Here is a 27,379-nt window from a genome sequence, read left to right as displayed (position 1 = left end):
GGGCGGGCAAGCTGCTCTTAAGGCAGGTCTGGAGGTGAACTGGCGCCTCTCGTGACTCTTCACCTGGACTCTGAGTCGTCTTGGTCCCAGGAGCCAGTAGTGAACGCAACAGTCTGCCCACCCGTGGACACCAGGTAGGTGCCTTTATTCTTTAAGAAGAGAGGAACACTGAGCACCTTTGCCAGCCCTGACTCATTTAACTGTTTAATTTTTTTTTTCTTTTTTTTGAGACGGAGTCTTGCTCTGTCGCCCAGGCTGGAGTACAGTGGCATGATCTCGGCTCACTGCCAACATCTGCCTCCAGGGTTCAAGCAATTCTCCTGCCCCAGCCTCCCAAGTAGCTAGGATTACAAGTGTGTGCCACCATGCCCGGCTAATTTTCTTAGGTTTAGTAGAGACGGGGTTTCACCATGTTGGCCAGGCTGGTCTCGAACTCCTGACCTCAGGTGATACTCCCACCTTAGCCTCCCAAAGTGCTGGGATTACAGGCGTGAGCCCAGACTCATTTAACCTTTTGTCCTCAGCTTCTCCACTTCTCGGGGCTCAGAGTGAAGATTGGGAGAAATGGGGTGGAGGATGTGGATGAGACTGAGATGGTCTCAGGATCACAGACCGCAGAGTTCAGCACTTTAAGGGAACTAAAACTGTGCCCCTCGGTGAACAGATGAGAGAGCTGAGGGCCAGGGAGAAGAGGCTTGCCTGAGGTCATGGAAAGGGACTGGACACAGCATCCAGGCCTCCTGCCTCCCAGCACTCCGGGAGCCCTCTGGGCCCTTCAGAGGTAGGCAGGAATGGGAGGTGGGGCGGCTGGCCTTCACTGGTCCTGTAGTCTCTGCCTGCGGTCCACATCCTGCGTCACCGGGTCTGGGTGGGAGGGATGGGAAGATCGGGAGCCAGTTTTCAAAAATACGGGGTGCAGTGGAGATTGGGCTAATCAGGCAAAGTGCTTTTGGGGGAGACTCAGGCTTTACCCTTGCCCCACCCTCTCCCTTTACTGACCTGGGCTCGTAGGGAGAGAGTAAGTCAGGAGAAGAGGTTGGCAATGACACAGAAGAGGGGATTTGCCAAGGTGCCAGGACTCCCCAGAGTCCTTGGGAACAAAGAAAGAGATCTGAGTCAGAATCAGAAGTGGGAGCCGGAGAGGGGCACCCACAAACAGGGCGGGGAGGTGGCTGGAGCCCTCCTTGCCCCTGCCCCGTGCATCCCAACCACACAGAGACCCGGGCCCAGGGACTCTCCTCACCACTTCCACCAAGAAAGAGCAAGTTAGAGGAGTGTGTGGGGCCGCGAAAGGCGCAGCTTTCAGGAATACAGGGGTAAACCCTGCCCTGGGACATCCAAGGGCAATGTGGAGCCTTAAAAGTGAGGGGAAGCTGAAGAGGAGCTTAGGGGCTACCTGCCCTGTGCTCAGCTCCAGGTCCGTCCCTCTTGGTTCCAGAATCCCAGAAGGGGCAATGTTGGACAGGGTTCTTAAATATGTGCAGCAGCAGCAGAGGCTAAAAGTGTGAGACCCTGGAGGAAGACCACCTGGGTTTAAACCCCTATTCACAGTTCACGTTGTATGACCTTGGGCAAATTCCTCAACCTCTCCAGCCCTGCAGCAATAGCACCCTCCTCAGAGAACTGCTGAGAAAATGCAAGGTGTTTGGTGTCTGTTACTATCATATCCCCATCATACAGATGGGACAACTGAGGTCTGCCCAGAGAGGAAAGGATGCTTGCCCAGGGTGGCACCAAAGCTGTGTCCAAATTAGTAAGCAGGTATCCTGGATCCTGGTCGCAAGGGGACACCCAGCCCTCCTTGAGCTCTGCAAAGTCAGCAGCCCCAGCCTCCTCTGCAGGACACAGCCAGAAAACTCCTGTCCCAACAAACCCAGTCCACTTGGAGCCTGTGTGGAAAAAGCCGCGGTTCCGGCTCTGTGTCCTCAGCTGTCCCGGGAGGGCGGGAGCGCAGAGGCCGGCTCCCTTCCACTTCCATTTATAGAAAGCTTCCCGTGCCCGGGATGCCCCGCCCCCTGCAGGACCTGGCCAAGGAAAAGTCTGGCATCAGACCTACGGGAGCCGCGGGGGTGTGGGGAGGCGGGAGAGGGGAAGGGGGCCTGGCTTTTCTCATGAAACCTGTGCGACCTTCAGCCAATCACGCCCCCTCTCCAAATCCCAGGTGTCCCTCTGCACTTGAATTCCATGTGGCATAAGGAATTAAGATTCCAAAATCCCACACCTGGGTTTGAATCCCAGCTCCACCATTTTGCTGGATGTGAAGCGTGTTTCTTGACCTCTCGGAGTCTCACTATCTTTATCTGTAAAATGGACTGATAACTCAAAATAAATAAATAAGGCCAGGCACAGCAGCTCACACCTGTAATCTTAGCACTTTGGGAGGCCGAGGAAGGAGGAGCACTTGAGCCCAGGAGTTCAAGACCAGCCTGGGCAACAAAGTGAGACCCGCTTTCTACAAAAAAATTCGCGGGGTGTAGGGCACAAGCCTGTAGTCCCGGCCACTCGGGAGGGTAGAATCACTTGAGCCGCAGGAGATCAAGGCTGCAGTGAGCCATGACTGTGCCACTGTACTCTAGCCTGGGCAACAGAGCGAGACCCTGTCTCAAGAAAAAAAAATCAAGAGGACTGACAATAGGGTGCAGTACTTCCTAGAGCTGTGAGAGGATTGAGTTCCCAAATGTAACTCATCTGTAAACTACCTGGCACATGGTCAGCGCTCAAAAAATGGAAGCTACTGTTAATGAGGCTGTTATACTCCGTAAGTCCTTCTTTCTAAGTACTATTTAGAATTGCCTAACTACCTTCACAAGGAGCACCTCACTGGTGCCGTAACACTCTCTGGGAGGGTGCAGGGCAGGAATTCTCACTCCCATCTCACAGATGAGGAAACTCAGGGTCAGAGTCATACCATAAGGAGCTTATTTGAGCTAGAAGTCAAATCTAAATCTTCGGATCCCTGAGTCCATTTTCTCTTCTCCCAGGCTAGTCTCAGATACCTTTTCCAGTGCTAAGGTCTGACTCCAAAGCAGGATGTAAAGGAAGCGTCTTGGCAATGAGAAGAAAGAGAGTCGGGGGGGTGTTGGTGGGGGCTGGGGACAGGCAGCAAAGCTCAGAGCACCCACTGGGAGTGCAACCAGAACATTGCAGCTCTGTACAGTTTTCTTGGCAGCCTCAATCCCAGAACCTCTTACCTCCTTACCAAGCCCCACCTACAAGAAACTAGCATGTGGCATTAAGGTTAGACAATGGAAAAGACTTTTCACAGTCAGGAAAATGAAGAGGTTGGGACATCTCTTTCCCAAATGAGCCCCAAGGAAATGAATAGCATCTGATGATGTCACTCCCCAGCTCAAAACTTTTCAGAGGCTCCCTGTTGCCCCTCAGGGTTGAGCTGGCAGTCCTGAGCCCAGCCTGCAAGGCCCTGCGGGATCTGGCCAGCCTGCCTCCCCCGCCCCATCTCCTCTACCCACCCCAGGTGCCCTGTTACTCAGGTGCTCAATAGTGTCTTGTGAGTTTCCCTGCTGGCCAGACTTTTGCACAAATGGTCCCCTCTACTTTATTTATTTATTTGTTTTATTTATGTAGTTATTTGATGTTTGTTTATTTAGAGACAGAGTCTCGCTCTGTCGCCCAGGCTGCAGTGCATTGGCTCTATCTTGGCTCACTGCAACCTCTGCCTCCCAGCTTCAAGCAATCCTCCTGCCGCAGCCTCCTGAGTAGCTGGAATTACAGGCACGCGCCATCATGCCAGCTAATTTTTATATTTTTAGTAGAGATGGGGTTTCACCATGTTCGCCAGGCTGGTCTCAAACTCCTGACCTCAAGGGATCAGCCCACCTCAGACTCCCAAAGTGCTGGGATTACAGGTGTGAGCCATCGCGCCCAGCCCATCCCCTCTACTTTAAACCTTCCTCTCTGCCTCCTCATCCCTACCCATCTTCCACAGCTACCTCTTGCTTTTCCTGCTTATCTCCCTTTGCATGTCCCTTCCTCCAGGAAGGCCTCCCTAACCTCCCCCACTAAACTAGGAAAGTCCACTGTCCCTCCTCTCCTCCTCGTGACACTGCTTACAGTTGTTCGCTCGCTTACTTGTCTGTTTCACCAACTGGCCCAAATGCAGGCACTCGGACATCATGCAGCCGGGGGCCCAGTCCTTCTCTGACACTTGTTGGCAGTGTGACCCTTGGGCAAGTTACCTACCTCTCTGTGCCTCAGTTCTCTCCCTGTAAAATGGGATAATAGTACCTACCTTATACAGTTGTGATGAGGATTTTTAAAAATACCAGAGCTTATGTGGATAATTACTCAGTAAACATTAAGTAGTATTTACTTAATAAACACACCTGGGAGGTAGTAGATATTCAGTAAACAGCTACTGAAGGTACTTTATTTATTTATTTATTTATTTTGGAGACAGAGTCTCGCTCTGTCGCCCAGGCTGGAGTGCAGTGGCTGGATCTCAGCTCACTGCAAGCTCCACCTCTCGGGTTTACGCCATTCTCCTGCCTCAGCCTCCCGAGTAGCTGGGACTACAGGTGCCCGCTACCTCGCCCGGCTAGTTTTTTGTATTTTTTAGTAGAGACGGGGTTTCACTGTGTTAGCCAGGATGGTCTCGATCTCCTGACCTCGTGATCCGCCCGTCTCAGCCTCCCAAAGTGCTGGGATTAGAGGCTTGAGCCACCACACCCGGCCTGAAGTTACTTTATTTAATGATCACTTACATAATGGGCTTGTTTTGTGCCAGGCACTGTTCTAAGCACATTACAAATATTAACTTGTTTTATAGACAAGGGAACTGAGGCACAGAGAAGTCAATTAACTTGCCCAAGGTTATACAGCTAGTAGGTGGTGGAGCCAGGCTGCAAACCCAGGTGGTCTGGCTCCAGCATCCATGCTTTTAAATGAATGAATAAATTCGCTCTTGTATGGAGGGTGGGGAGGCAGGGGCTTCACCTACAGAAGTTACTCCATTCCCACTCTTGGACTCTTTCAGGTCCTGGGAGCTTCTGGTTGGCAAGTGAGATCTCTGGGATGTCAGTGAGGCTGGTTGAAAACCAGAGGTAAACCGCAGAGGTCACCATCCCCACCATGTCCCAGGTGATGTCCAGCCCACTGCTGGCAGGAGGCCATGCTGTCAGCTTGGCACCTTGTGACGAGCCCAGGAGGACCCTGCACCCAGCACCCAGCCCCAGCCTGCCGCCCCAGTGTTCTTACTACACCACGGAAGGCTGGGGAGCCCAGGCCCTGATGGCCCCCGTGCCCTGCATGGGGCCCCCTGACCGACTCCAGCAAGCCCCACAGGCCCAGGCCAAAGCCACCTGCTTCCTGCCGTCCCCTGGCGAGCAGGCCTTGGGAACCCCGGAAGACCTTGACTCCTACATTGACTTCTCACTGGAGAGCCTCAATCAGATGATCCTGGAACTGGACCCCACCTTCCAGCTGCTTCCCCAAGGGACTGGGGGCCCCCGGGCTGAGCCGGCCCAGAGCACCATGTCAGTGAGAAAGAAGGAGGAACCTGAAGCCTTGGGTAAGGATTTGGGGCACAGTACTAGGAGCAGGGCTTGGCGCCAGACCTTATGAGGAAGAAGGACTTTCCTTTGTACAGAGAAGGGGACCCTGTCCTGTTGGGAGATACTGTGCAAACCTAACCAAGTTACCAACCCCTCTGTTTTCTATGCTACACAAAAGGGATAAATACAAGTTTCCCTCACTAGCCAATTCTATTTGCTTCCTGAGTTTGGAAAGTGATAGATACCAATTTTCTATGACTTGATGAGGACTCAAATAAGCTCCTATAGAAAGTGTTTTGTGCAGTACCATGCCCATAAGGAAGAGCTCAGTAAATGTGGATCCCTGACCCCCACTGTCCTAGGGTGTTTCACTTCAGAGCCTCACCTGGGGCCCCCCTGAAATGTTGGTAGGATTGCTATCTGGACCTCTGTCCTTGTTTAGGGGGGTATCTTTCCGGAGAGGCCTACACTGGAAATGGTAGGATAAGGACCCAGTAGTGTTCAAGCAGTGGTATGCTGGTGAATGTTTCCCTGGCTCCCTGGTTGGGGAGCAGGGGCAGAGGGAGCTGATTTGAAGCTTCTGCCCATTTCCACAGTGTAAATTCTCCCCCTCTGGCCAATTTCAAGCTACCAACATGATGTCACTGAATGAGGAGCTGGAGACACGTGGAGTAGCAGGCTGTTACACAGCCTTGCCACCACACCGACACGACAGATGGTCAATAACCCTGACAGCACAGACAATAATAAGGAGGGTGGGGAGACATTGTTGTAAAATAATTGGGATGTGATGAATTTTGAGTATTTATTACCTTTGTTTTTAATGGAAGTTATTTCATTGTAAGTGTACATAATGTAATTACTCAATGGCTGGGTTTAGTAACCAGCTGGACAAAATCCTGAAAATTTAACAATCAGCTCTTAACCAGCCGATACAAGCCAATTCCAGGGCACCACCGAGTCCAAAGGAACCTGGAAATTCCTACATCTGGCTTCAGTTTCCTGAACAAAGAGTTTCAAGGAAGCTCTTGATGAGGGTCAAGGAGCAGGCACATTAGACAGGTTGGAAGACCAGCAAGGGTGAGGGGGTGCATCATTAGGATTAGAGATAGGAGCCATAAGATATTCCACTTACTGGACACATATTATATATAAGGCACTGTGTTGAGCACTTTATGTGGAATCTTCAATCCTCTCAATCCACTCCCTGAGCTGATTTTTTTTTTCAATGGAGTCTCACTGTCACCCAGGCTGGAGTGCAACAGCACAATCTCAGCTCACTACAACCTCCACCTCCCAGGTTCAAGCAATTCTCCTGCCTCAGCCTCCCCAGTAGCTGGGATTACAGGCACCTGCCACCAGGCCCAGCTAATTTTTGTATTTTCAGTAGAGACAGGGTTTCACCATGTTGGCCAGACTGGCCTCGAACTCCTGAGCTCAAGTGATCCACCCACCTCGCCCTCCCAAAGTGCTGGGATTACAGGCGTGAGCCCGGCCAAATATTTTATCTCCGTTTCGCAAATGAGAAAGCTGGGGTTGCTGGGGTTGGGTAAGGAGCCAGTCTAGCCTAATGGCTGGCGTCAGGCAGAGCTTTCACAAGCTGCTTGCTTCACCGCTTTGTGTCACGGATTCCTCATCCGAGAAATGGAGATAATGAGAGTTCTTACCTCAAAGGGTGTTATGGGGATTGAAAGAAATTACATTTGTTGGCTGCTTATCACTAATCCTGGCACACTATACGCTATTCTAAATCGTAGCTGTTTTTATTAAACATTGGGGTTGCACGTCGGGCTAGCCCCAGGGTAGGTTTGGGCTCTGAGGTGGAGGCCAGCCCAGCACCCACGCCCTCTGGCACCCCGGGTTCCTGGGCTCCTGGGCTCCTGCCTGCTCTGCCCCCTTTCGCCAAGCATTGCCTGCCACGCCTGTTAAAGAAACTGTCCCTCAAGGGTCTTCCTGTTTCTTAAGGCCAGTCATGGGCACGTCACTGCAGGAAAGGCGTCTTGGGCCTAATTACTATTGGCAGGAGTAAGCCCAGGCTCTTACCATTCATGCCCCAGGACAGGAGTTCCACATATCCAAGGCCAGGTGGGGCAAAACCAGTCCCTGTGGAACGTCCACACATGTTGGGTGAGGGTTGGTGACAACTGGGCCCTTCCTCCACGGAAGGGGCTCATGGTCAGCTTAGGGCTGATGGCATGGGTCCACATCCACAGATGCCCCGGGCACCACATGCCATTGTGAACGTGTGTCCACCTAACTCTGGGGAACAGGGAATGTAAGGCAGGCAGCGGCCAGAAGGTCCTGAGGAAGCTGCCTCACTGCCCTGGCCCCTTCTGATGGAGGAAAAAAAAAATCCCTTCCTCTAACCTCCGCCTGGACACCTGCAATGCCTGGGAGTTCACTGCCTCCTAAGACAGCCCAGCCAGGTCAGCTCCCCATTGAGAAGTTCTCCACCATCACTAAGAATAGCAGGCACCTGCGCCCAAAATCCTCCCCGCAGACCCTATTGCTGGTGACAAAGCTCTCACTGGCCCATGGCAGCCTACAACTCTGAGCGTTGTGGTGAGTTCTCTTACCTCTAAATGTATTCAGAGTGGAGGATCCCCTGCCATTTTACAATCTCATCCTTCCTACTTTTGGGCTGTTCAAGGAAAGAACTCTGACATTACCGTGCTAGGAGATGTTTACTGTTCCTCTTCATCCTAACGTGGACAATTTTAAAATTAAACATTGGCAATTCTATGTTGACATTTCCCCTAATATATATACATATATATTTTTGAGACAGGGTCTCATTGTGTTGCCCAGGCTGGAGTGCAGTGGTGTGATCGTAGCTCACTGCAGCCTTCAATGCCTGGGCTCAAGCAATCCTCCCACCTCAGCATCCCCAGTAGCTGGGACTACAGGCACATGTCACCACGCCCGGCTAATCTCTTTTTTTTTTTTTTTTTTTTGGGTGGGTGATGGAGTCTCTGCCTCCCAGGGTTCAAGCGATTCTCATACCTCAGGCTCCCGAATAGCAGGGATTACAGGTGCCCACCACCATGCCCAGCTAATTTTTTTGTATTTTTAGTAGAAACGGGGTTTCACCATGTTGGCCAGGCTGGTCTTGAACTCTTGACCTCGCCCACCTCAGTGATTCACCCACCTTGGCCTCCCAAAGTGCTGGGATTACAGGTGTGAGCCACCACGCCCTGCCAACCCGGTAATCTTTAAACTTTTTGTAGAGACACAGTCTCGCCATGTTGCCCAGCCTGCCTCAAGTGATCCTCCTTCCTCAGCTTCCCAAAGTTCTGGGATTACAGGCGTGAGCCATATCACCCAGCCCAGAATTTAAAAAAAAAAAAAAAAAAACTATTCCATGTACCAGCCTGGCCAACATGGCGAAAACCCGTCTCTACTAAAAATACAAAAATTAGTTGGGTGTGATGGCACGAACCTGTCATCCCATCTACTTGGGAGGATGATGTGGAAGAATCACCTTAGCCTGGGAGGTGGAGGCTGCAGTGAGCCAAGATCCTGCCACTGCAGTCCAGCCTGGGCAAGAGTGAGACCCTGTCTCAAAAAAAAAAAGAGTCCATGTAATCCATGATCCCAGTGTCTGGCTTTTGAAGGAAATAGTGGAAACCTCCTGTTACAGATGAGGAAACTGAGGCTCAGGGTGGGTGTGTGATGGCTCACAGTCATACAGCCAGGGAGAGACAGATCAGGCCTCAAACCCCAGCCTTCTGGGCTCCGTAGGCCACTGTCCTTTCTCTCTTTCTAAAGTCTAGTCCTCTAGAATCCATCACAGAATCCATCAGGTTGGAGACAGCCTGCAGGCTCCTCTTCTGAGACCCATCCTCCTGGGCGCTTCACAAACCTTCCCCAGGTTCCCTGCTCCTGCCTTCCTTTAAACTTGTCCCGGGCGCCCCCATCCCACAGGGAATGTGGTTCCTAGAAGCAAACACCATGTCCCTTCCTTTATCCTCTCCAACGTCCCCCACCCCATCTTTGGAACAGGCCCCCACTTTCATTTTCCAGCAATTTCTGCCAGACAAGGCTGTTTACCAGCCCAAGTGAAGGGGGTTTAATAACTGTCTCTCCACCCCTCACCTACATGCCCTCCCTCCACTCACCCGCCTGCCTGGGGCTGGTGCCGGCACCCACCCAGCACTGCTCAGACTTGCCCCACAGGCCAGTAAACAGCGACTAAACCCCTGCGGTGGGTGGAGGCCCCCAGCCCCACCCCCCCAGCTACACCCACCTTGGGACAGCCACGGAAGGTGAGCACGGGGCTCCTCCCTCCCCTCCCACTCTCCTTACTCAGCGCCCCCAGCAAGGTCCCTGGTGGATGTTTAGATGACCCAGTGAGTGGGGAGCCCAGAGCTTCACCAGGCCAAGAGATCCTCCCCAAAGCAGCCAAGCACCTTCTCACGGGGCAAGGCCTTGGGGCAGGGCTCATCCTGGAAGAAGCAGTCCCTAAACAGAGCTTAGCAACGCTCCCTGCCTCTGCAGCATCGGATAACTCACTTCACCTTTCTGAGCCTTCCAGATTTCCCATCTGTTATATGGGCGTTAATAGCATTCCCTACTTCAATAGAGTTGTCACGAGGGTTAAAAGAGCTAATACAAGCAATGTGTTCGTAGTGGTCCCGGAACATTGCACTCAATAAAGACCAGTCTCTATGAAACATCGTTGTACACTAAGTGTTAGCTCCATCCCCACTCTTCTCCAAGCCTCAGTTTCCTCCTCTGTAAAAAACAATGCCTGCCCTGCTCAAGGGCTGTTACGAGGTTCAGAGGAGATTATGGGTATAAACACTATAAAGTCCTATAAAAATTGAAGTTGTGCTTTCCAGCCTTCCAGAAGAATCCAGCCCATTCCAAGATCTCTTTTCTTCCGGAGCCCACCATACAGTCCCCCAAAGAGTCTCACCTTGCAGTCATCTTTCTAAGCAGAGAGATCCCCAGCCTTAGCCAGAAAGAGGGCTCCATTTGGCCAATACTGCCCCCAAAAAGCAGGCAGGTAGGAAAGGCTCCTCTCTCGAGCCTCACCATGGGCCGGGCTCCAGGCTATTGTATTTCATCCTCATCACAGCCTTGGAAGACTGGTTTCAGATCCTCACTTTGCAGATAAGGAAACAGAGGCTCAGAGAGGGTCGGAAAGTTACACAATGCCCTTGGCTGAAAAGCAGCAAAGCCAGGACTCACCCCAGGTTTGTTTTGCTACAAAGCCAGGCTCTTCCTCCACCCGCTGAGCAGCAAGCCCCGGTCAGCTGCCAGCCCTTGCTCATCTGATGTAACTCCCCACCCCCTCCGTGTGGCCCAAGCAGGCTCAGACAGAGGCAGTAACCGTGAGCAGGGCCAGATGGCCCTACCCTGGAGCGGGCTGGGGCAGGCTGGGGCTCCACAGTCATAACGGGGAGGAACAGTACATGTGCCAGGGCCCCAGGCAGGTGGGAGCTGAGGGTGCACGTTCTCCCCAATTTCCCCAGCCTCCATGCCAGGAAGCCAGAGGCAAGACTCACACTCTTCAGAAAAGAGCAGCTCATTAACCCCCACCTTCCTCCAGCTTTGCTGGAACAAGACCAAGGACAATTCCCCTCCCCCAGGTCGGGAGGAAGGGTGTTCATCCTCACCATAGGGAGAACCGCAGAGCAGCCCACTCCTAGGCTAACCTCGGGAGAGGAACAAGGCCTCAGAATCCCAAGAGTCCCGGGTGCCCCGACCGGGGAGCGGAAAGGGCGCTGGAGCGAGTCGGCAGCCTGGGGTGTGTTGGGTGATCCCTGTGTACCAGTTACGATCCCCCCGGGAGATCCATAGCTCAAGAATGCAGCAAGCCCTGCGCTCAGGGAGTGCCTGCTCCAAAGCAGGGTTCTCAAACTCCACTGCATATTCACATGCCCTGGGTGGCCTCGCTAAAATGCAGATTATGTTTCCGTAGGGGTGGAGCCCAGGTGATATGGTCCTGCTGGGCCATTCATGGTCTACTGCACTCACCTGAAAAACTGGAAAACAAACAAAACTGAGGCCTGGGTTAACACCCTTGAGAGTGTAATCTAATTGGCAGGAGGCGCAGCCTGGGGTGAGTCTAGTGTGTAACCAAGCTTGGGAATCCCTGCTTTCATTGCAGGTACAGAAATATCACTTCGTTTTTTGTTGGTTTTTTGTTTTGTTTTGTTTTTGTTTTTGTTTTTTTTTTGGACATGGAGTTTCACTCTTGTCACCCAGGCTGGAGTGCAGTGGCACAATCTCGGCTCACTGCAACCTCTGCCTCCCCGGTTCAAGCGATTCTCGTGCCTCAGCCTCCCAAGTAGCTGGGATTACAGGCGCACGGCTAATTTTTGTAGTTTTGGTAGAGATGGGGTTCGCCATGTTGGCCAGGCTGGTCTTGAACTGCTGACCTCAGGTGATCCACCCACCTCGGCCTCCCAAAGTGCTGGGATTCCAGATGTGAGCCACTGCGCCCAGCCTCAGAGAAACCACTTTCACACACCCTGAGTAGCAGAGGCATCAGAAAGTATCACTGGTACAACCCATCAAGTGGCCATTTCAACCTAGGAAAAGGGCACAGACAAAGGAGAGGGTTGCCCAATTTTTAAGCACCTGCTCTGTGCCAAGAACAGTGCTGTGCTGCCTGCACAAGTGTCACTTCATCCTTTTTGTAACAACAAGAGGCTGGATGCAGTTGCCCCACTTTACAGGTGTGGAAACTGAGACCCTGGGTGGTGAAGTCCTTTGGCCAAACTCTCTCAGAGAAAAAGTAGCAGAGCCAGATCTGAAGCCTGGGTCTGTCTCATTCCAAGGCCTCGGTCCTCTACGGCATCTCCTCACCCAAGAGAAGTTGAGTTGTCACAGGAAGGGTGACTTTGGAACTGGGCCCTGAAGATGGAGTTGGGCTCTCCTCTCTGCGCCTTAGTTTCCTCATCTCTATAAAAGAGGGGACAGAATGGTCTTGAGGACACTTCCAGCCTTTCTGTTCTATGAGTCCAGGCTCCTGTGTTTCACCAATGCTCTGTTTTTCTCCCCCAAAGACATAAAGTACATCGAGGTGACCTCCGCCAGATCAAGGTGCCATGATGGCCCCCAACGCTGCTCCAGCCCCTCTGTCACCCCACCCTTCGGCTCCCCTCGCAGTGGTGGCCTCCTCCTTTCCAGAGACGTCCCCCGAGAGACACGAAGCAGCAGTGAGAGTCTCATCTTCTCTGGGAACCAGGGCAGGGGGCACCAGCGCCCTCTGCCCCCCTCAGAGGGTCTCTCCCCTCAACCCCCAAATTCCCCCAGTATCTCAATCCCTTGCATGGGGAGCAAAGCCTTGAGCCCCCATGGCTTGGGCTCCCCACTGGTGGCTTCTCCAAGACTGGAGAAGCGGCTGGGAGGCCTGGCCCCACAGCGGGCCAGCAGGATCTCCGTGCTATCAGCCAGCCCAGCGTCTGATGTCAGCTACATGTTTGGAAGGTAGGTTCGGTAGCTTCTAACATTGCACACACATACACACACAAACATACATACGCACACATCCCCTAAAATCATTGAAAGGCACCCTACTCTGAGCAAAATCTGGGCATGCACCAAAACCAAAAGGGAATGCCCTGCCTAGGCATCGCTTACAATCATCCCAGGTCAATTCTCTATAGACCTCACAGCAGAACTGCAGGCACATGCACACCCATTCTGCCCCAGGAAGACCGAACCACAGGACTCTGCTTCCCACTCCACCTCCAAAGCCACTGGCCAAGGCAGTCCCTGGCACAGAGGCTGGGGATTCCACAGCCATGCCCACTGGCACAGGCCTCTGAGCTCGGGGAGAAGTCTGGCTGGATGGGAAGCTGGCCTCCTCCTGCAGCTGGGGAGTTCCCTCTGTATCAGCCACGTTGTGGTCCAGCGTAGGTCCAGCCCATCTGCACGGCTCCTGGGAGTCATGGGGGCCTGGGGAGATCCTGATCCGACAGCTCAGTCAGAACGACCTGGCTGGGAAGGCAGACTGAATGGGGGCCAGCCTATGCCCAAAGCCTGCAGGGGTCAGCTCATCGGCTACTTTAAATGACCAAAGACCCTACCATCCAGGGACATTTCTGTATCCTTACCATCTCTTAAGGATTAGGTGGGGGTGCACTTTGCTGTGGGCTGTACGGGGTGGGGTATGCAGTGTTCTATTTAGCCAAAGCCACGGGAACCCAGATCACCAGATCCAGAGCCTGGCTCTAGCCCCTGAGCCACCTGCTGCCCTAACAACCTGTCTGACTCTCCTGCTGCAGCAGCCAGTCCCTCCTGCACTCCAGCAACTCCAGTCATCAATCATCTTCCAGATCCTTGGAAAGTCCAGCCAGCTCTTCCTCCAGCCTCCACAGCCTTGGCTCAGTGTCCCTGTGTACGAGACCCAGTGACTTCCAGGCTCCCAGAAACCCCACCCTAACCATGGGCCAACCCAGAGCACCCCACTGTCCACCACTGGCCAAAGAACATGCCAGCAGCTGCCCCCCATCCATCACCAACTCCATGGTGGACATACCCATTGTGCTGATCAACGGCTGCCCAGAACCAGGGTCTTCTCCACCCCAGTGGAGCCCAGGACACCAGAGCTCTGTTCGACCTGGAGCTGCTTCTCCCAGCAACCAGGTCTGTCCAGGCACCAGGAGCCACAGCCAGACCCTGTCAGATGCCCCCTTCACCACATGCCCAGAGGGTACGTTGTAAACCAATATTTCAAGCAACGTAAGGTTTGGCTTGGGGGAATAGATAAAGTGCCAGTAGGTTTCTGCAACAGCCAGTCAACACATTTATTGAGCAACTATTGTGTGTCTGGTACTATGCCAGGTAGCGAGGACGCACAAAGGGACACAGTTTAGAAAGAGACAAACACAAATCCTCACGGTAGGGTAGGATAAATGTGGAGGTAAAGAGATATTCTCAATCATATGGGCCAAAGTAGAAGGAATGATTCTTTCAGTCTGGAGAATAGAGGAAGCGACATCCGAGCTGGATCTGTGAAGTAGATCAGAAGTTTGTGGCCAGAGAAGCAGAGGAAAGGCTTTCCCAGCAGAGAGAGCAGGGAGTCCACAGTCGGGAAGGTGTGGAAGCACATGGCATGTTCAGGAAATGCCGGAATGTTGGGTGCAGGTTCAAGTCATTGAGAGTAATTTGAAGCCAGATTGTGAAAGGCCTTCAATGCCAAACTAAAAAAAAAAGAAAGAAAGAAAAATGGAATTTGCCTTTTAAGCAATGGGGTACCATCAGTGAGCCTCACACAGAAAAGTGATGGGGTCAGAGGTGCACACTCAATGGATCACCCTGGCAGCTCAACAAATAGCAGGGGCCTGAACCGGGGTGGGGCAGTGGGGGTGGAGGAGAGAGGACAGAGCCAGGCGACCCTCAGGATGTGCTTGATGACTAACTTAAGGAGAGCAAGAGGGCGAGTCAGTTCTGACTCTGACGTTCATGGATGATGAGAACGCAGAGTGGGTGGATGGGGCAATAGAGACAATGCATTCCAGTTCAGACAGCTGAAAACCACAAAACAGCAAACACCCCCCTTCCCGGGGTCTGAGACCACAGGCGTCCAAGGAGAACAAAATCAACCAGAATCTACGGCAGTAAACACAGAAGCTAAGCTCTAGCACCCTCTGGATGCCTCTCCCATGAGCAGAGTCCCCTGCCAACCCCCTGTTCCCCCTCCCTCGGCCATCGGAGGGCTTCTCAGCCCCCACTTGGCCATGACATTCACAGGCATCAAGGCAACTCTGGGGGAGTGGGGTGAAATGTTTACTATAGCCCACTGCTCCCTCCCACTCACAAAGCCATGTGGAGGCAAGCAGGAGAAAATGACACTTCCAGCATGCCTTTGCATCTGCCCTGATCGATTTCCTAGGACGAATCAGTTGCAGATTTCAGTACTTTTTTTTAATGAGTTACTTGAGAGTAACTGGTCACAACACTCCTTTTCAAGCCGCCAAGGTTGACAGCTACTGCTCTCTGCCTTAGGGACCCAGAGAAATGGCCATTTTGGCATCTCAAAGAGTACATTTACTTAGCCTAGTGATATTCCCATCCTGCTTTGGTCCCATAATATCACTAACTGTACCCCCAGATCTTCTCAAATTCTGCAAAATATTCTCAAAACAACATTCATTTTAATTTCATAGGCAACTGGAACATTAAAGACCCTCAGAAGTTGTTTAGTCCACTTGGTTCCCTCTGAGCTTCGATTATCCCATATCAGAGTGAAGACCCAGCCTCCCACCTCCCAGGGGCATGTTTTTCTGCCCGGATCTGCTATTTTCCTCTCCTTCACGTTTTCTGCCATTTGCTTTTCCAAGCTGAATATTCCCCTGAGGAATTCTTAGGATTATGAAGACGGAGGAGAATGTGATATCAAACATGAAGCATCTGAGAATTCCTTGTTTATCTCTTATTTCAGTCCTCACCAGGGGACTCAACACTAGATTTGAGAAACCGTTTCTCCTTAAACTAAGGTTGTATCTATTCATTTTTTTATTCATTACCAAGGATACAAGGGCACTTCTGAGTTCTAGATGCACCAAACCCTGGCATCCTTCTGTTTGATTTTCCCTCTCGTAGGCAGTTTGGAGATACAATGGGGTTAGGGTCTGGGATGGTGGTCGAATGAGACCTTGGAGCAATAGAATAGGGAAGGGTCTCCAGCCTTCTCTGGTGAACATCCCTCAGCTCCCATCTGTCCAGCCTACAGGGTCCCCCTTCTCTGTCTGTCTCCAGGTCCCACCAGGGACATGCAGCCCACCATGAAGTTCGTGATGGACACATCTAAATACTGGTTTAAGCCAAACATCACCCGAGAGCAAGGTAAAAGGAAGCATGAGCGACCCCAGAATCGGATCTGGGTCTTGCACTTTGCATCAGGCAGGGCCCTGGGTTACAGTTAAGGAATGGCAAATAGTGGGTCCAGGGAAGCAGGGGAGGGGGATGTCCTGCTGACCTCATGACCTCCCAAGGAAGTAGGAACCACAGCAAGAGTGGTGGAGATTTGACAGTAGAAAGAACTTCCTGGGGACAAAAGGTGACTCTGTAACATCTGCTCTGTTACGGGGGACAGAGGGGGACAGAGGGTGTCCAGGTGGGGCGGTGTCCATCTCTGACTCAAGGATTGTTCCAGCAATCGAGCTGCTGAGGAAGGAGGAGCCAGGGGCTTTTGTCATAAGGGACAGCTCTTCATACCGAGGCTCCTTCGGCCTGGCCCTGAAGGTCAAGGAGGTTCCCCCATCTGCCCAGAATCGACCAGGTATGCATCTGTCTCTGTGCTCGTTCAAAGTCTCACGGAGGCAGCGGGGTGTGGTAGCTTCCAGTCCTGGCTCTGGCATTAGCTTTCAGGGTGACATGGCACCAGTCTTAAAACAGCACCTAGGAGAAGTGTCCACTCCAGTACTCTCTCCAATGCCCTCCAGCCCCAAGGCACCCTGAAAAATGCCTTTCACAGCAAGCCTGAGTGCTTCTGCCTTCCCGAGCCCCGCCCCCAGTTCCCTGCTTTTTCCTCCCGGTGGGAGAGAAGGAAGAGGGTCCCAGCCCCCCTCTAGGCTGCTCTCTTTGGAGTCAAACTGGATTCATTTCCAGGGAACCTAATGTGTGATTATATGCGTAGCTAGCTTATCTCACGGGTGATAGCTTACCACGTGTGTGTATGAGCTCAGCACACGTGTGTGTGATAGCTCTTATCACATGCTTTCCTGTGGTCTCCCACGCTCATTTGATAGCAAACATCCACAGGGCATCCGCCACACACCAGGCACTGTGTGAGGCTGCAGGCATACAGAGGAATCAGACCCAGACGCCACCTCACCAGGGAGACAGACGAAAACATGATTACAACGCAAAGTACCTGGGTCATAGGCCTCACTCAAACCCCAGGATTGCACCTTCTTATTTAATGGATGAGGTAACGGAGGCTCCCAGAGTTACTTAATGACCCCAGAGCAATTAAGTGATAAAGGGAGGATGAAACACCCAGCCTTGTGTTCTTGACAGTACGCCTCACTGTCACAATAAGAAAGTGACCTCTGAGGAGGGTGTTGCTTATAAAGGACACCTTGCAAGAGGCAATGAACCCAGACTGAGGAGAACGCTGTGGATTGGTGGAAAGGAGTCAGAAGGTCATTGTTCGCCTCCCCCAGCCCCCTGCCCCCCTGCCACGCCCGGGGCCAGCGTGGCTCCAGCAAAGATGACCTTGTGGGCAGGAGGAGACAGAAACCAGAGCAAAGAGTCAACATTTATCTATACAATAATTAAGAAGTGTCCTTGCCAGGCACAGTGGCTCACGCTAGTAATCCCAGCACTTTGGGAGGCCGAGGCAGGATGATTGCTTGAGCCCAGGAGTCTGAGACCAGCTTGAGCAACATAGCAAAACCCTGTCTCTACAAAAATTACCCAGGTGTAGTGGAGCACACATGTAGTCCCAGGTTCTTGGGAGGCTGAAGCAGGAGAATCGCTTGAACCCAGGAGGTCTTTGAGGCTGCAGTGAGCCATGATCACACCACTGCACTCCTGCCTGGACCAAAGAATAAGACCCTGTCTAAAAAAATAATAATAAATTAAAAAAAAAAATTCCCTAGGCCTCTCTGTGTCTCACACCTGTAATCCCAACATTTTGAGAGGCCCAGGCAGGAGAACCGCTTGAGCTCAGGAGTTGAGACCAGCCTGAGCAAAACAGTGAGACCTTGTCTCTACAGAAGAATTAGCCAGACGTGGTGGGGCACGCCTGTAGTCCTAGCTACTCAGGAAGCAGAGGTGGGAGGATTCCTTAAGCCCAGGAGGTTGAGGCAAATAAGCTAAGATCACGCCACTGCACTTCCAGCCTGAGAGACAGAGCAGGACAATGTCTAACAACAACAAAAAAATCCCTGGTAACTCTTGAGCAACAGAAAGGTTTCCCCACCCCACCCCCAAAAAAAGAAGAAGAAGAGAAAGGTTTTCTGAAGGGGGTGTGGCTGGAGTCATTGAGCAGATGTGTTGGCACCTCCTCTGTGGGAGTGAGAGGCAGGGGGATGGACAAGGTGGCATTTTTTTTTTCCGGTGAGACGGAGTCTCACTCTGTCACCCAGGCTGGAGTGCAGTGACACAATCTTGGCTCACTGCAACCTCTGCCTCCCAGGTTCAAGTGATTCTCCTGCCTCAGCCTCCCGAGTAGCTGGGACTACAGGCGTGTGAAACACGCCCGGCTTTTTTTTTTTTTAATCTTTAATAGAGACGGGGTTTTACCACGTCAGTCAGGCTGATCTCGAACTCCTGACCTCAAGTGACCCACCCGCCTCAGCCCCCCAAAGTGCTGGGATTATAGGCGTGAGCCACTGCGCCCAGCCACAAGGCGGAATTCTATCCGAATGCACTTTCTTCTTTCTCTATCCAGGCGAGGACAGCAATGACCTTATTCGACACTTCCTCATCGAGTCTTCTGCCAAAGGAGTGCATCTCAAAGGAGCCGATGAGGAGCCCTACTTTGGTGAGATTCCCCAGCCTCCAGGCTCCCCAGGGATGGGGGACCAGCGAAGTCTCTGTTCTGAACTGTGGGGTGGGCTAGGGAAGCTCTACTCATGCAGGGCTGCTTGCTTCCTTTCAGGGAGCCTCTCTGCCTTCGTGTGCCAGCATTCCATCATGGCCCTGGCCCTGCCCTGCAAACTCACCATCCCGCAGAGAGGTGGGTCTGGGCCCCAAAGAGGGAATGCCAAGGTGGGGGACCTGTTTGTTCTCACTAGAAATGGGGTTCATTTCTACCTTGTTGGTGGATTATTTTAGTGTCACGGTTAAAATTGCGTGTACTGGAGTCGCTCAACATCTCCACCTCCTAGCTATGAAAATTTAAGAATGTTGACCTCTCTGAGCCTCAGTTTCCTCATCTATAAAATGGGGACAATCATCGTGGTACCCACTTATAGGATTGCTGTGCAGACTAAATGAGATAGCTCAGGCAAGGCTCTTAGCGCAATGCCTGGCATAGAATGGATGTTGGATAAATAGCAGCCTGCTTTGAGAGGATGAAAGAGCCTAAATCAAATAGTTTGGAGAGGTTTTCTTTTTCTGGGTCCAATATTTGTTGAGCACTCACTCACCCATTCATGCTTCACTACAAGCTTGTGAAGCAGACTTTGCTGTTATCATCCCCATTTCACAGATAAGAAAATAAGGGCTGGGCACAGTGACTCACGCCTGTAATCCCAGCACTTTGGGAAGCCGAGGCAGGGGGATCACTTGAGGTCAGGAGTTCGAGACCAGCCTGACCAACATGGTGAAACTCCGTCTCTACTAAAAATACAAAAAATTAGTCGGACGTAATGGTGGGTGGCTGTAATCCCAGCTACTTGGGAAGCTGAGGTAGGAGAATCACTTGAGCCCAGGAGGCAGAGGTTGCAGTGAGCCAAGATCGCGACACTGCACTCTAGCCTGGGCAACAGAGCGAGACTTCATCAAAAAAAAAAAAGAAAGAAAGAAAGAGAAAGGAAGGGAAGGGAAGGGAAGGATTCGGTTCTAGATGTTAAGTAATTTGCCCAAAGGCCCGCAGAGTCAGACCTTGAACTCAGATCAGCATGCCCTATCCAGAGCGTACAGCCAGGTAGGGGGACAGCTCAGATGGAACAGAGCATCTCAAGGGTATGCAGGAGAAGCTCGAGAAGGGCATCGGCGCAGGGGAGTCCCAGAGGAGCATTGGTGAGAGCCTCCTCGCTTTCCACAAAGACAGGTCAGGGGTTGGGACAGGGTCCAAAAGAAGTGAGGAGGTCAGGGGCCTGTGAGGACAAGATCATGGCAGCCATCTAAGAGGGCGAGGAGGGGAAGAAGAGATCAAAAGGGTTGCAAACTAAGCATTTAGGGAGCCCAAAGTGGCCTGTTTGCCTAATTACGGTAATCACACCTGGTTTGAGTCACTTCCTGGAGATGGGGGTGGAGGTGGGAGATCTTCAAAGGGATTCCTGAGGCCTGTTCCTGTGAGAGGGGTCCATTCACTCCACCCCCGCCCCTCTGGGGGGCCTGTTTCTTTGCCTTGGCTCAGAACTGGGAGGTGCAGATGGGGCCTCGGACTCTACAGACAGCCCAGCCTCCTGCCAGAGGAAATCTGCAGGTGAGTGGTACAGGACGGGAGACGCCAAGCTTGGCTGTGCCCCAAGAGGGCACCTCCCGACCCTGCCGACACGCACGCATGCACGCACGCACACACACACGCACACACGCACACACACACGCACACACGCACAGGCCCACACGTGTTTCCCATCTCAGCTTCGTTTGTGCATCTTTAACAAGGTGCCACCCTCCCCCCCGTCACCCCTGTAAAACAAGATGAGAGGCCAGCAGGGAAGTGGGGTGGGGTTGGGGGTGGTGGGGTGGCAGAACTTGCAGTCTTTCGGGCACGCACACGGGCACGTGCACATGTGCTAGAGTCTCTCTGGGTCTGAGGAGCCTGCCCTGGAGGTGTTTCCAGGTTTGGGATCCTCTATGGGGTGTCAGGTCTGAGTCCTCTAGCCTTCACCAGGGGAAAGGTCCCTGACCCACACTCCCAGAGGCCAGCACACATCAGCACTTGTCTCAGTGACAGCTCCTGCTCTATGCCCGGAGCACGAACGGCTTCCCTCCCCGTTCTTGTCTTCTGTCCCTTCTGTCGCCAATGAACCAAGACCTTGAGGGTAGAGGTGTGGGGAGGAGGGCAGTCGTTAAGTGTGGACAGAAGGATGTTTTCCTGGGCACCCCTACACACAGGGCAACTTCCCCTCCCCTGCCCCATGCTGGAGGGCCAGGGGCCAGGGCGATGCAAAGCCACAGAAGATCCCAAAGCCCTCTGGGGTTGGCCTCAGACTGTGATCACCCACACACCCACTTCCTGTTGGGTGGCTCTAAGAGGAGCTCCACTGGATTCCTGAACAGGAGACTCACCGCCTCCCCTGGGCCTGGGTCAGTGGCCCAGCACAGTGTCTGCCTCCCACAGGCTGCCACACCCTGTACCTGAGCTCAGTGAGCGTGGAGACCCTGACCGGAGCCCTGGCCGTGCAGAAGGCCATCTCCACCACCTTTGAGAGGGACGTCCTCCCCACGCCCACCGTGGTCCACTTCAAAGTCACAGAGCAGGGCATCACCCTGACGGATGTCCAGAGGAAGTAAGGGCCTTCCCTTGCCCTAGGGCTGCAGGGCTGGCGGCATAGAGCTGGAGGGGATAGCTGAGACAGTCACGGATCAGGGATGAAGGTCGAGTTTAGGGTCCTGGATGACCCAGCGGGGCCAGTGATGTGCTGAGTGACTCCAGGCAACTTCCCTGCCTCCTCCAGGCCTCAATCCACTGCCAAAGCCCCAGTTTATCGTGACTGATGAAAATGGAGTTAACGGAGGCCGGGCGTGGTGGTTCATGCTTGTAATCCCAGCACTTTGGGAGGCCGAGGCGCGTGGATCACCTGAGGTCAGGAGTTCAAGACCAGCCTGGTCAACATGGTGAAACCTCATCTCTACTAAATATACAAAATTAGCCGGGTGTGGTGGCGCACACCTGTAATCCCAGCTACTTGGGAGGCTGAGGCAGGAGAATCGCTTGAACCCAGGAGGCAGAGGGTGCCGTGAGCTGAGATCGCCCCACTGCACTCCAGCCTGGGTGACAGAGTGAAACACCACCTCAAAAAAAAAAAAAAAAAAAAAAAAGAAGGAAAATGGAGTTAACTAGTATTCATGGGTGCTGATCATGTCTGCACCCATTGATGGAACATCTTCCCTAGGCCAGACTCTGGCTGACACTGGGACCCAGAGAGAAATGAGATCGTCCCTTCCCCAGGCTTGGGATCTCACAGTCTAACAGGAGCCTGATCCAGGGCTGAGCACTTCACAGGGAGAAACAAGAGATGACCAAGATGTAATTCGTGTCCTCAAAAAGTTAGGGGACCAAAAAAAAGTTAAATGGCATGGTAGGGGTATGAAAGAAAACCCCAGAGTATAAGACACAGGCAGACAAGTCCCATGAGAGGAGAGAGGCAGGAGCAGGGCAGCAGGACCCCCCGGTGGGAAAAGCCGTAGCGGTCGTCGGGGTCTAACCCAGAGATTTCTTAGAGGACAGGGCACCTGAGCTTGGGGGGAACAAGAGATGCTGGAGGCAGGGTGACACTGGGACAGGTTCTCATCGCTTCCCTTCTCTCCCCACCTCCTCCTAGGGTGTTTTTCCGGCGCCATTACCCCCTCACTACCCTCCGCTTCTGTGGTATGGACCCTGAGCAACGGAAGTAAGTTCAAGGCTGGGCCAAACTAAGAAGGCCGTCCAGGGCCCAGCTGCCCACCAAGGTGTCCTGACGACTCTGGGACTGGGATCCCAGAGGGAGCCTGTGAACCTCAAGGGGTCAGGGTGACAGAATGAGGGTAGGGTGGGGTGTGCTGGGGCGGGGACACAGCTGGCCAGTCCTGCGGCTCCTTCAGGGTCCTGTGGCATGGAGCAAAGCCTCATTACTCGGTATCGTGTTCTTTTCCTACAGGTGGCAGAAGTACTGCAAGCCCTCCTGGTAAGGCCTTCCTGTCTACTCTGTTACCAAAGAGGGGTCCCCGTCTCAGGGCCCCAAACCCAACATGGGGAGGGAACTAGAGAAGGAAAAAGGCCCCATTCTGACTTTAATAGTCCAAGGTGTTGATGAGGGCACAGGCCCTGGTCCTCAGGGAGCTCGCATCTGATGGGAAAGACTTTCACTGCCCTCAGAGCCTCTGGGCTGATAGAGGCGACATGAGCCTGGGAGCCCTCAATCTTCTGCAAGAGGTACAGGCTCTAACTTCAGGGAGCCTCAAGCTATTGGAATGTCCCAGTCTGATGATCAAGATGCATCTTTGCCCTCAGGGAGCTTCCACTCTAATGGGGAATGCACAGGTCCTGTCCTCAAGGAGCCCCCACTCAAAACAAACGAAACCCAGAGCTTGAACTTGGAAATCTCCCAGTCTGACAGGAGAGGCACCTTCTTCCTCAGAGAGCCCCATCTTAAGGAGGTGCTGGAGCCAATTGGCTAAGGGAGGGGCAGGGAGGAATGAGGTGCAGGCTGAGGGCCCCCCACCACCCCATTCCCACCAGCCTGATGCCTCCCTGGGTCCCACCCCTCACTCAGACTGCCCTTCCCCACCAGGATCTTTGGGTTTGTGGCCAAGAGCCAGACAGAGCCTCAGGAGAACGTGTGCCACCTATTTGCGGAGTATGACACGGTCCAGCCAGCCTCGCAGGTCATCAGCCTGGTGACTGCTCTGCTGCAGGATGCAGAAAGGATGTAGGGGAGAGACTGCCTGTGCACCTTCCCAACACCTCCAGGGACTCACCAAGGAGCCCCCCTCCACCCCCTGAATGGGTGTGGCTTGTGGCCATATTGACAGACCAATCTATGGGACTAGGGGGATTGGTATAAAGTTGACATCCTTGAACCTGCTATGGCCTTCAGCAGTCACCATCATCCAGACCCCCCAGGCCTCAGTTTCCTCAACCACAGAAGGAGACCAATAGACAAGATCAGCTGTTCTCAGATGCTGGTGGGCATTTGAACACCCTCCTGCATGATTCTGAAGCATGCCCACATCTGAAGACCCCTGCATAAAAATAACCTCCAAGAACCCTTTGACCCCATCGACCTGGGCTCTGCCAACACAATATCTGAGCGAGAGACCTGCAGCCCCTGTTTCAGGTGCCTGGCGTTGACCCACGGGGTATCTGGCTTGCAGCCAGTGATGTTCAAGGATTGGCTACAAAACGGGAATTGATAGACTCTATTTCCTTCCATATCTGTTCCTCTGTTCCTTTTCCCACTTTCTGGGTGGCTTTTTGGGTCCACCCAGCCAGGATGCTGCAGGCCAAGCTGGGTATGGTATTTCGGGCAGCTCAGCAGGGGGAACTTGCCCCCTTGGTCAGAGGAGACCCAGCTGTCCTGCACCCCCTTGCCAATGAGTATCACCCCATCTTTTCTTTCCACTTCTTTTTTTTTTTTTTGAGACGGAGTCTCATTGTCACCCAGGCTGGACTGCGGTGGTGCGATCTAGGTTCACTGCAACCTCCACCTCCCAGGTTCAAGCAATTCTCCTGCCTCAGGCTCCCGAGTAGCTGGGATTACAGGCATGTGCCACTCACCCGGGTAATTTTGTATTTTTAGTAGAGATGGGGTTTCACCATGTTGGCCAGGCTGGTCTTGAACTCCTGACCTCAAGTAATCCACCTGCTTCGGCCTCCCAAAGTGCTGGGATTACAGGCACGAGCCACCACGCCCAGCTTCTTTCCATTTCTTTTTTTTTTTTTTTTTTTTTTTTTGAGACGGAGTCTCGCTCTGCCGCCCAGGCTGGAGTGCAGTGGCCGGATCTCAGCTCACTGCAAACTCCGCCTCCCGGGTTTACGCCATTCTCCTGCCTCAGCCTCCCCAGTAGCTGGGACTACAGGCGCCCGCCACCTCGCCCGGCTAGTTTTTTGTATTTTTTAGTAGAGACGGGGTTTCACCATGTTAGCCAGGATGGTCTCGATCTCCCGACCTCGTGATCCGCCCATCTCGGCCTCCCAAAGTGCTGGGATTACAGGCTTGAGCCACCGCGCCCGGCTTCCATTTCTTGATAGGCGAATATTCCAAAGCTGGTATCGTAGCTGCCCTAATGTTGCATATTAGGCGGTGGGAGTAGAGATAAGGGCCATCTCTCTGTGATTCTGCCTCAGCTCCTGTCTTGCTGAGCCCTCCCCCAACCCACGCTCCAACACACACACACACACACACACACACACACACACACACACACACACACACACACACACACACACACACACACACACACACACACACACACACACACACACACACACACACACACACGCCCCTCTACTGCTATGTGGCTTCAACCAACCTCACAGCCACATGGGGGCAGCAGAGAGTCAAGAATGCAAGGAGGCCGCTTCCCTAAGAGGCTTGGAGGAGCTGGGCTCTTTCCCACCCCCACCCCCACCCAGCCTCCAGAAGCTGGAACCATTTCTCCCGCAGGCCTGAGTTCCTAAGGAAACCACACTACCGGGGTGGAAGGGAGGGTCAGGGAAGAAGCCCACTCTTGCTCTAGGAGGAGCAAGTGCCTGCCCCCTCCCAGCGGCTAGCCCTGCCAAAGCTGCATTATCTTTGGCCAAGGTTGGGCCTGATGGTTATGATTTCAGCCCTGGGCCTGCGGGAGAGGCTGAGACCAGCCCACCCAGCCGGTGGTCGAGCACTGCCCTGCCGCCAAAGTCTGCAGAATGTGAGATGAGGTTCTCAAGGTCACAGGGCCCAGTCCCAGCCTGGGGGCTGACAGAGGCCCCCATATACTCCGCTACAGCTCCTATCATGAAAAATAAAGTGTTTGTCTTTGCAAAACAGTAAGTTCTGAGGCAGTCAGGGCTGTGCCCTCGGAGATGGAGACCTGAACAGAGAAGGGGGCCTGACTTGGGAGGGCGTGGCTGTGTCTTAGGGGAGACCAGGTGTGCCACACTCCCTCCCACGCTCCTGGCCACGGCACTACAGGCTCAACAGGCTTCCACGTCGTAAACCATTGCTTAAACCACTCTGTGTCCCCCACACGCCCAACACGCTTGCTCTTCTTTCTTCATCACCCCTTTCCTGCCTCTTTGCCAGGGAAACAGGAGGATTGTGATTTCCTGGGGTCCAAAGTGAGTGTGTATGGTGCCCCTGATGGATTCCAAAGTCTCACTCAGCCCCCACTGAGAGGCAAGGACAGGCGGGCAAAACAGGAACTCCTCAAGAAGAGTCCGGAAGAGTCCCCGAAACCAGATGGCCCCAGAGCTGCCAGCTCCGCCCTGAAGAACCGGACTGTGGTTGGGTGTGGTGTCTCACGTCTGTAATCCCAGCACTTTGGGAGGCCAAAGCCGGAGGATTGAGCCCAGGAGTTTGAGACCAGCCTGGGCAACACAGGGAGACCCTATCTCTACAAAAAAATACAAAAAGTTAGCCAGGTGTGGTGGCACATACCTGTAGCCCCGGCTACTTGGGAGGCTGAGGTGGGAGGATCACTTGAGCCTGGGGGTTCAAGGCTGCAGTGAGCTGTGGTTGTGCCACTGTACTCCAGCCTGAGTGAGAGTGAGACTCTATCTCAAAAGGAAAGAAAAAGAACTGGACTATGGCCTCTTGATCCCACCCTGGGCGTGGGGAGTTCTACCCCCAGCTCCTTCCAGTGGCAGTCCTCCCCTAAACCAGTCCCAGAGGAATGCCCCCCTCCCAGACCTGCTCCAGACTTCACTGCAACTAGGAAGCCAAGGCTGGCATGCCCTGAGAAGGCCTCAGCAAGCGATGCAAGAGAGGCTGTGGCACTTCTGTTCTCCTAAAGAGCTTTGGGAACGGGAGAGCCCCTCCTTCTGTGTGGGCTGAGCTATGTGACCCAGTGGCAGGGGCCTTGAACCCCCGCCGGGTAGACCCTGCCTCCCTTTCCACTGCCCCAGTGCAGTTCCAGATGGAGACTCCTCTCAGTCTCCTGCTCTGGCCCTGCTTAGCCCAGCATGGAACAGAGTTCATGGAAGGCGATCATTTCTGCTGCATTTGCCACAGCTCATGTTTCCCCTAAGAAGATTTAGCAGAGAACTTAAGACTTTTGCTGAGGGCAAAGCAGCCAGCCCGGCAGGGGCTGGACGGCTGGACAGGCTGGGAGGGCTGGACGGCAGAGGGGAGGCAGGACAACCACCGAGCCAGGAGCCAGGAGGGGAGGAGCCACCCTCCTATCCACCCAGGAACACCAGAGGAGAGTTTTCTCCAGGAGGCTCCAGGCCTTATAGCCCTCGTTCTTAACCCCTGCCGCAGCCCCCGCTCCAGTGTCTCTCTCCCCCGAGTCTTTTCATCCCTCCCCATCCCTTTCTTGATCTCCATACACACACATACCACCCACCCTCCCTCCCTCTCTTCTCCCACTTCCTCTCTCTCCTTTCT

The 27,379-nt window shown here is 53.4% G+C and overlaps 1 protein-coding gene across 23 annotated transcripts; it reads left to right on the top strand.

Annotated features, from left to right (window-relative positions):
* TNS4 (tensin 4) lies at positions 1–24,225 on the top strand. Of its 23 annotated transcripts, XR_013406757.1 has the most exons (15): positions 12–134; positions 665–781; positions 4,994–5,527; positions 12,527–12,950; positions 13,751–14,178; positions 16,227–16,313; positions 16,624–16,749; positions 18,868–18,960; positions 19,078–19,155; positions 20,503–20,571; positions 21,433–21,601; positions 21,770–21,897; positions 22,637–22,705; positions 22,952–22,978; positions 23,585–24,225. XR_013406757.1 is itself a non-coding variant. In XM_077971596.1 (14 exons), exons 3-14 carry the CDS (start codon positions 5,089–5,091, stop codon positions 23,724–23,726), a joined length of 2,100 nt encoding a protein of 699 aa, XP_077827722.1. In that variant the 5' UTR covers positions 12–134; positions 665–781; positions 4,994–5,088; the 3' UTR covers positions 23,727–24,225. The 23 variants fall into 23 exon arrangements, 17 of the variants coding, with proteins under 17 accessions (XP_077827721.1, XP_077827719.1, XP_014975077.3 ...); XR_013406758.1 differs by lacking the exon at positions 665–781 and having other exon boundaries at positions 1–134; positions 13,802–14,178; XR_013406752.1 differs by lacking the exon at positions 665–781 and having other exon boundaries at positions 1–134.
* The last annotated feature ends 3,154 nt before the right edge of the window (positions 24,226–27,379 follow it).

Source organism: Macaca mulatta, chromosome 16 (genome assembly GCF_049350105.2).
Source record: "Macaca mulatta isolate MMU2019108-1 chromosome 16, T2T-MMU8v2.0, whole genome shotgun sequence".
Taxonomy (NCBI): domain Eukaryota; kingdom Metazoa; phylum Chordata; class Mammalia; order Primates; family Cercopithecidae; genus Macaca; species Macaca mulatta.
Note: the sequence above shows the minus strand (reverse complement) of the source record. Positions and strands in the feature narration are given on the sequence as shown.

Bases quoted from the DNA above. Each gene is read 5' to 3' on its own strand.
- TNS4 (XM_015119591.3), top strand. From the start codon at position 5,089: ATGTCCCAGGTGATGTCCAGCCCACTGCTGGCAGGAGGCCATGCTGTC. The intron at 19,156-20,502 runs GTGGGTCTGGGC...GCCTTGGCTCAG, and splicing joins ACTCACCATCCCGCAGAGAG to AACTGGGAGGTGCAGATGGG. The intron at 21,602-22,636 runs GTAAGGGCCTTC...ACCTCCTCCTAG, and splicing joins CTGACGGATGTCCAGAGGAA to GGTGTTTTTCCGGCGCCATT.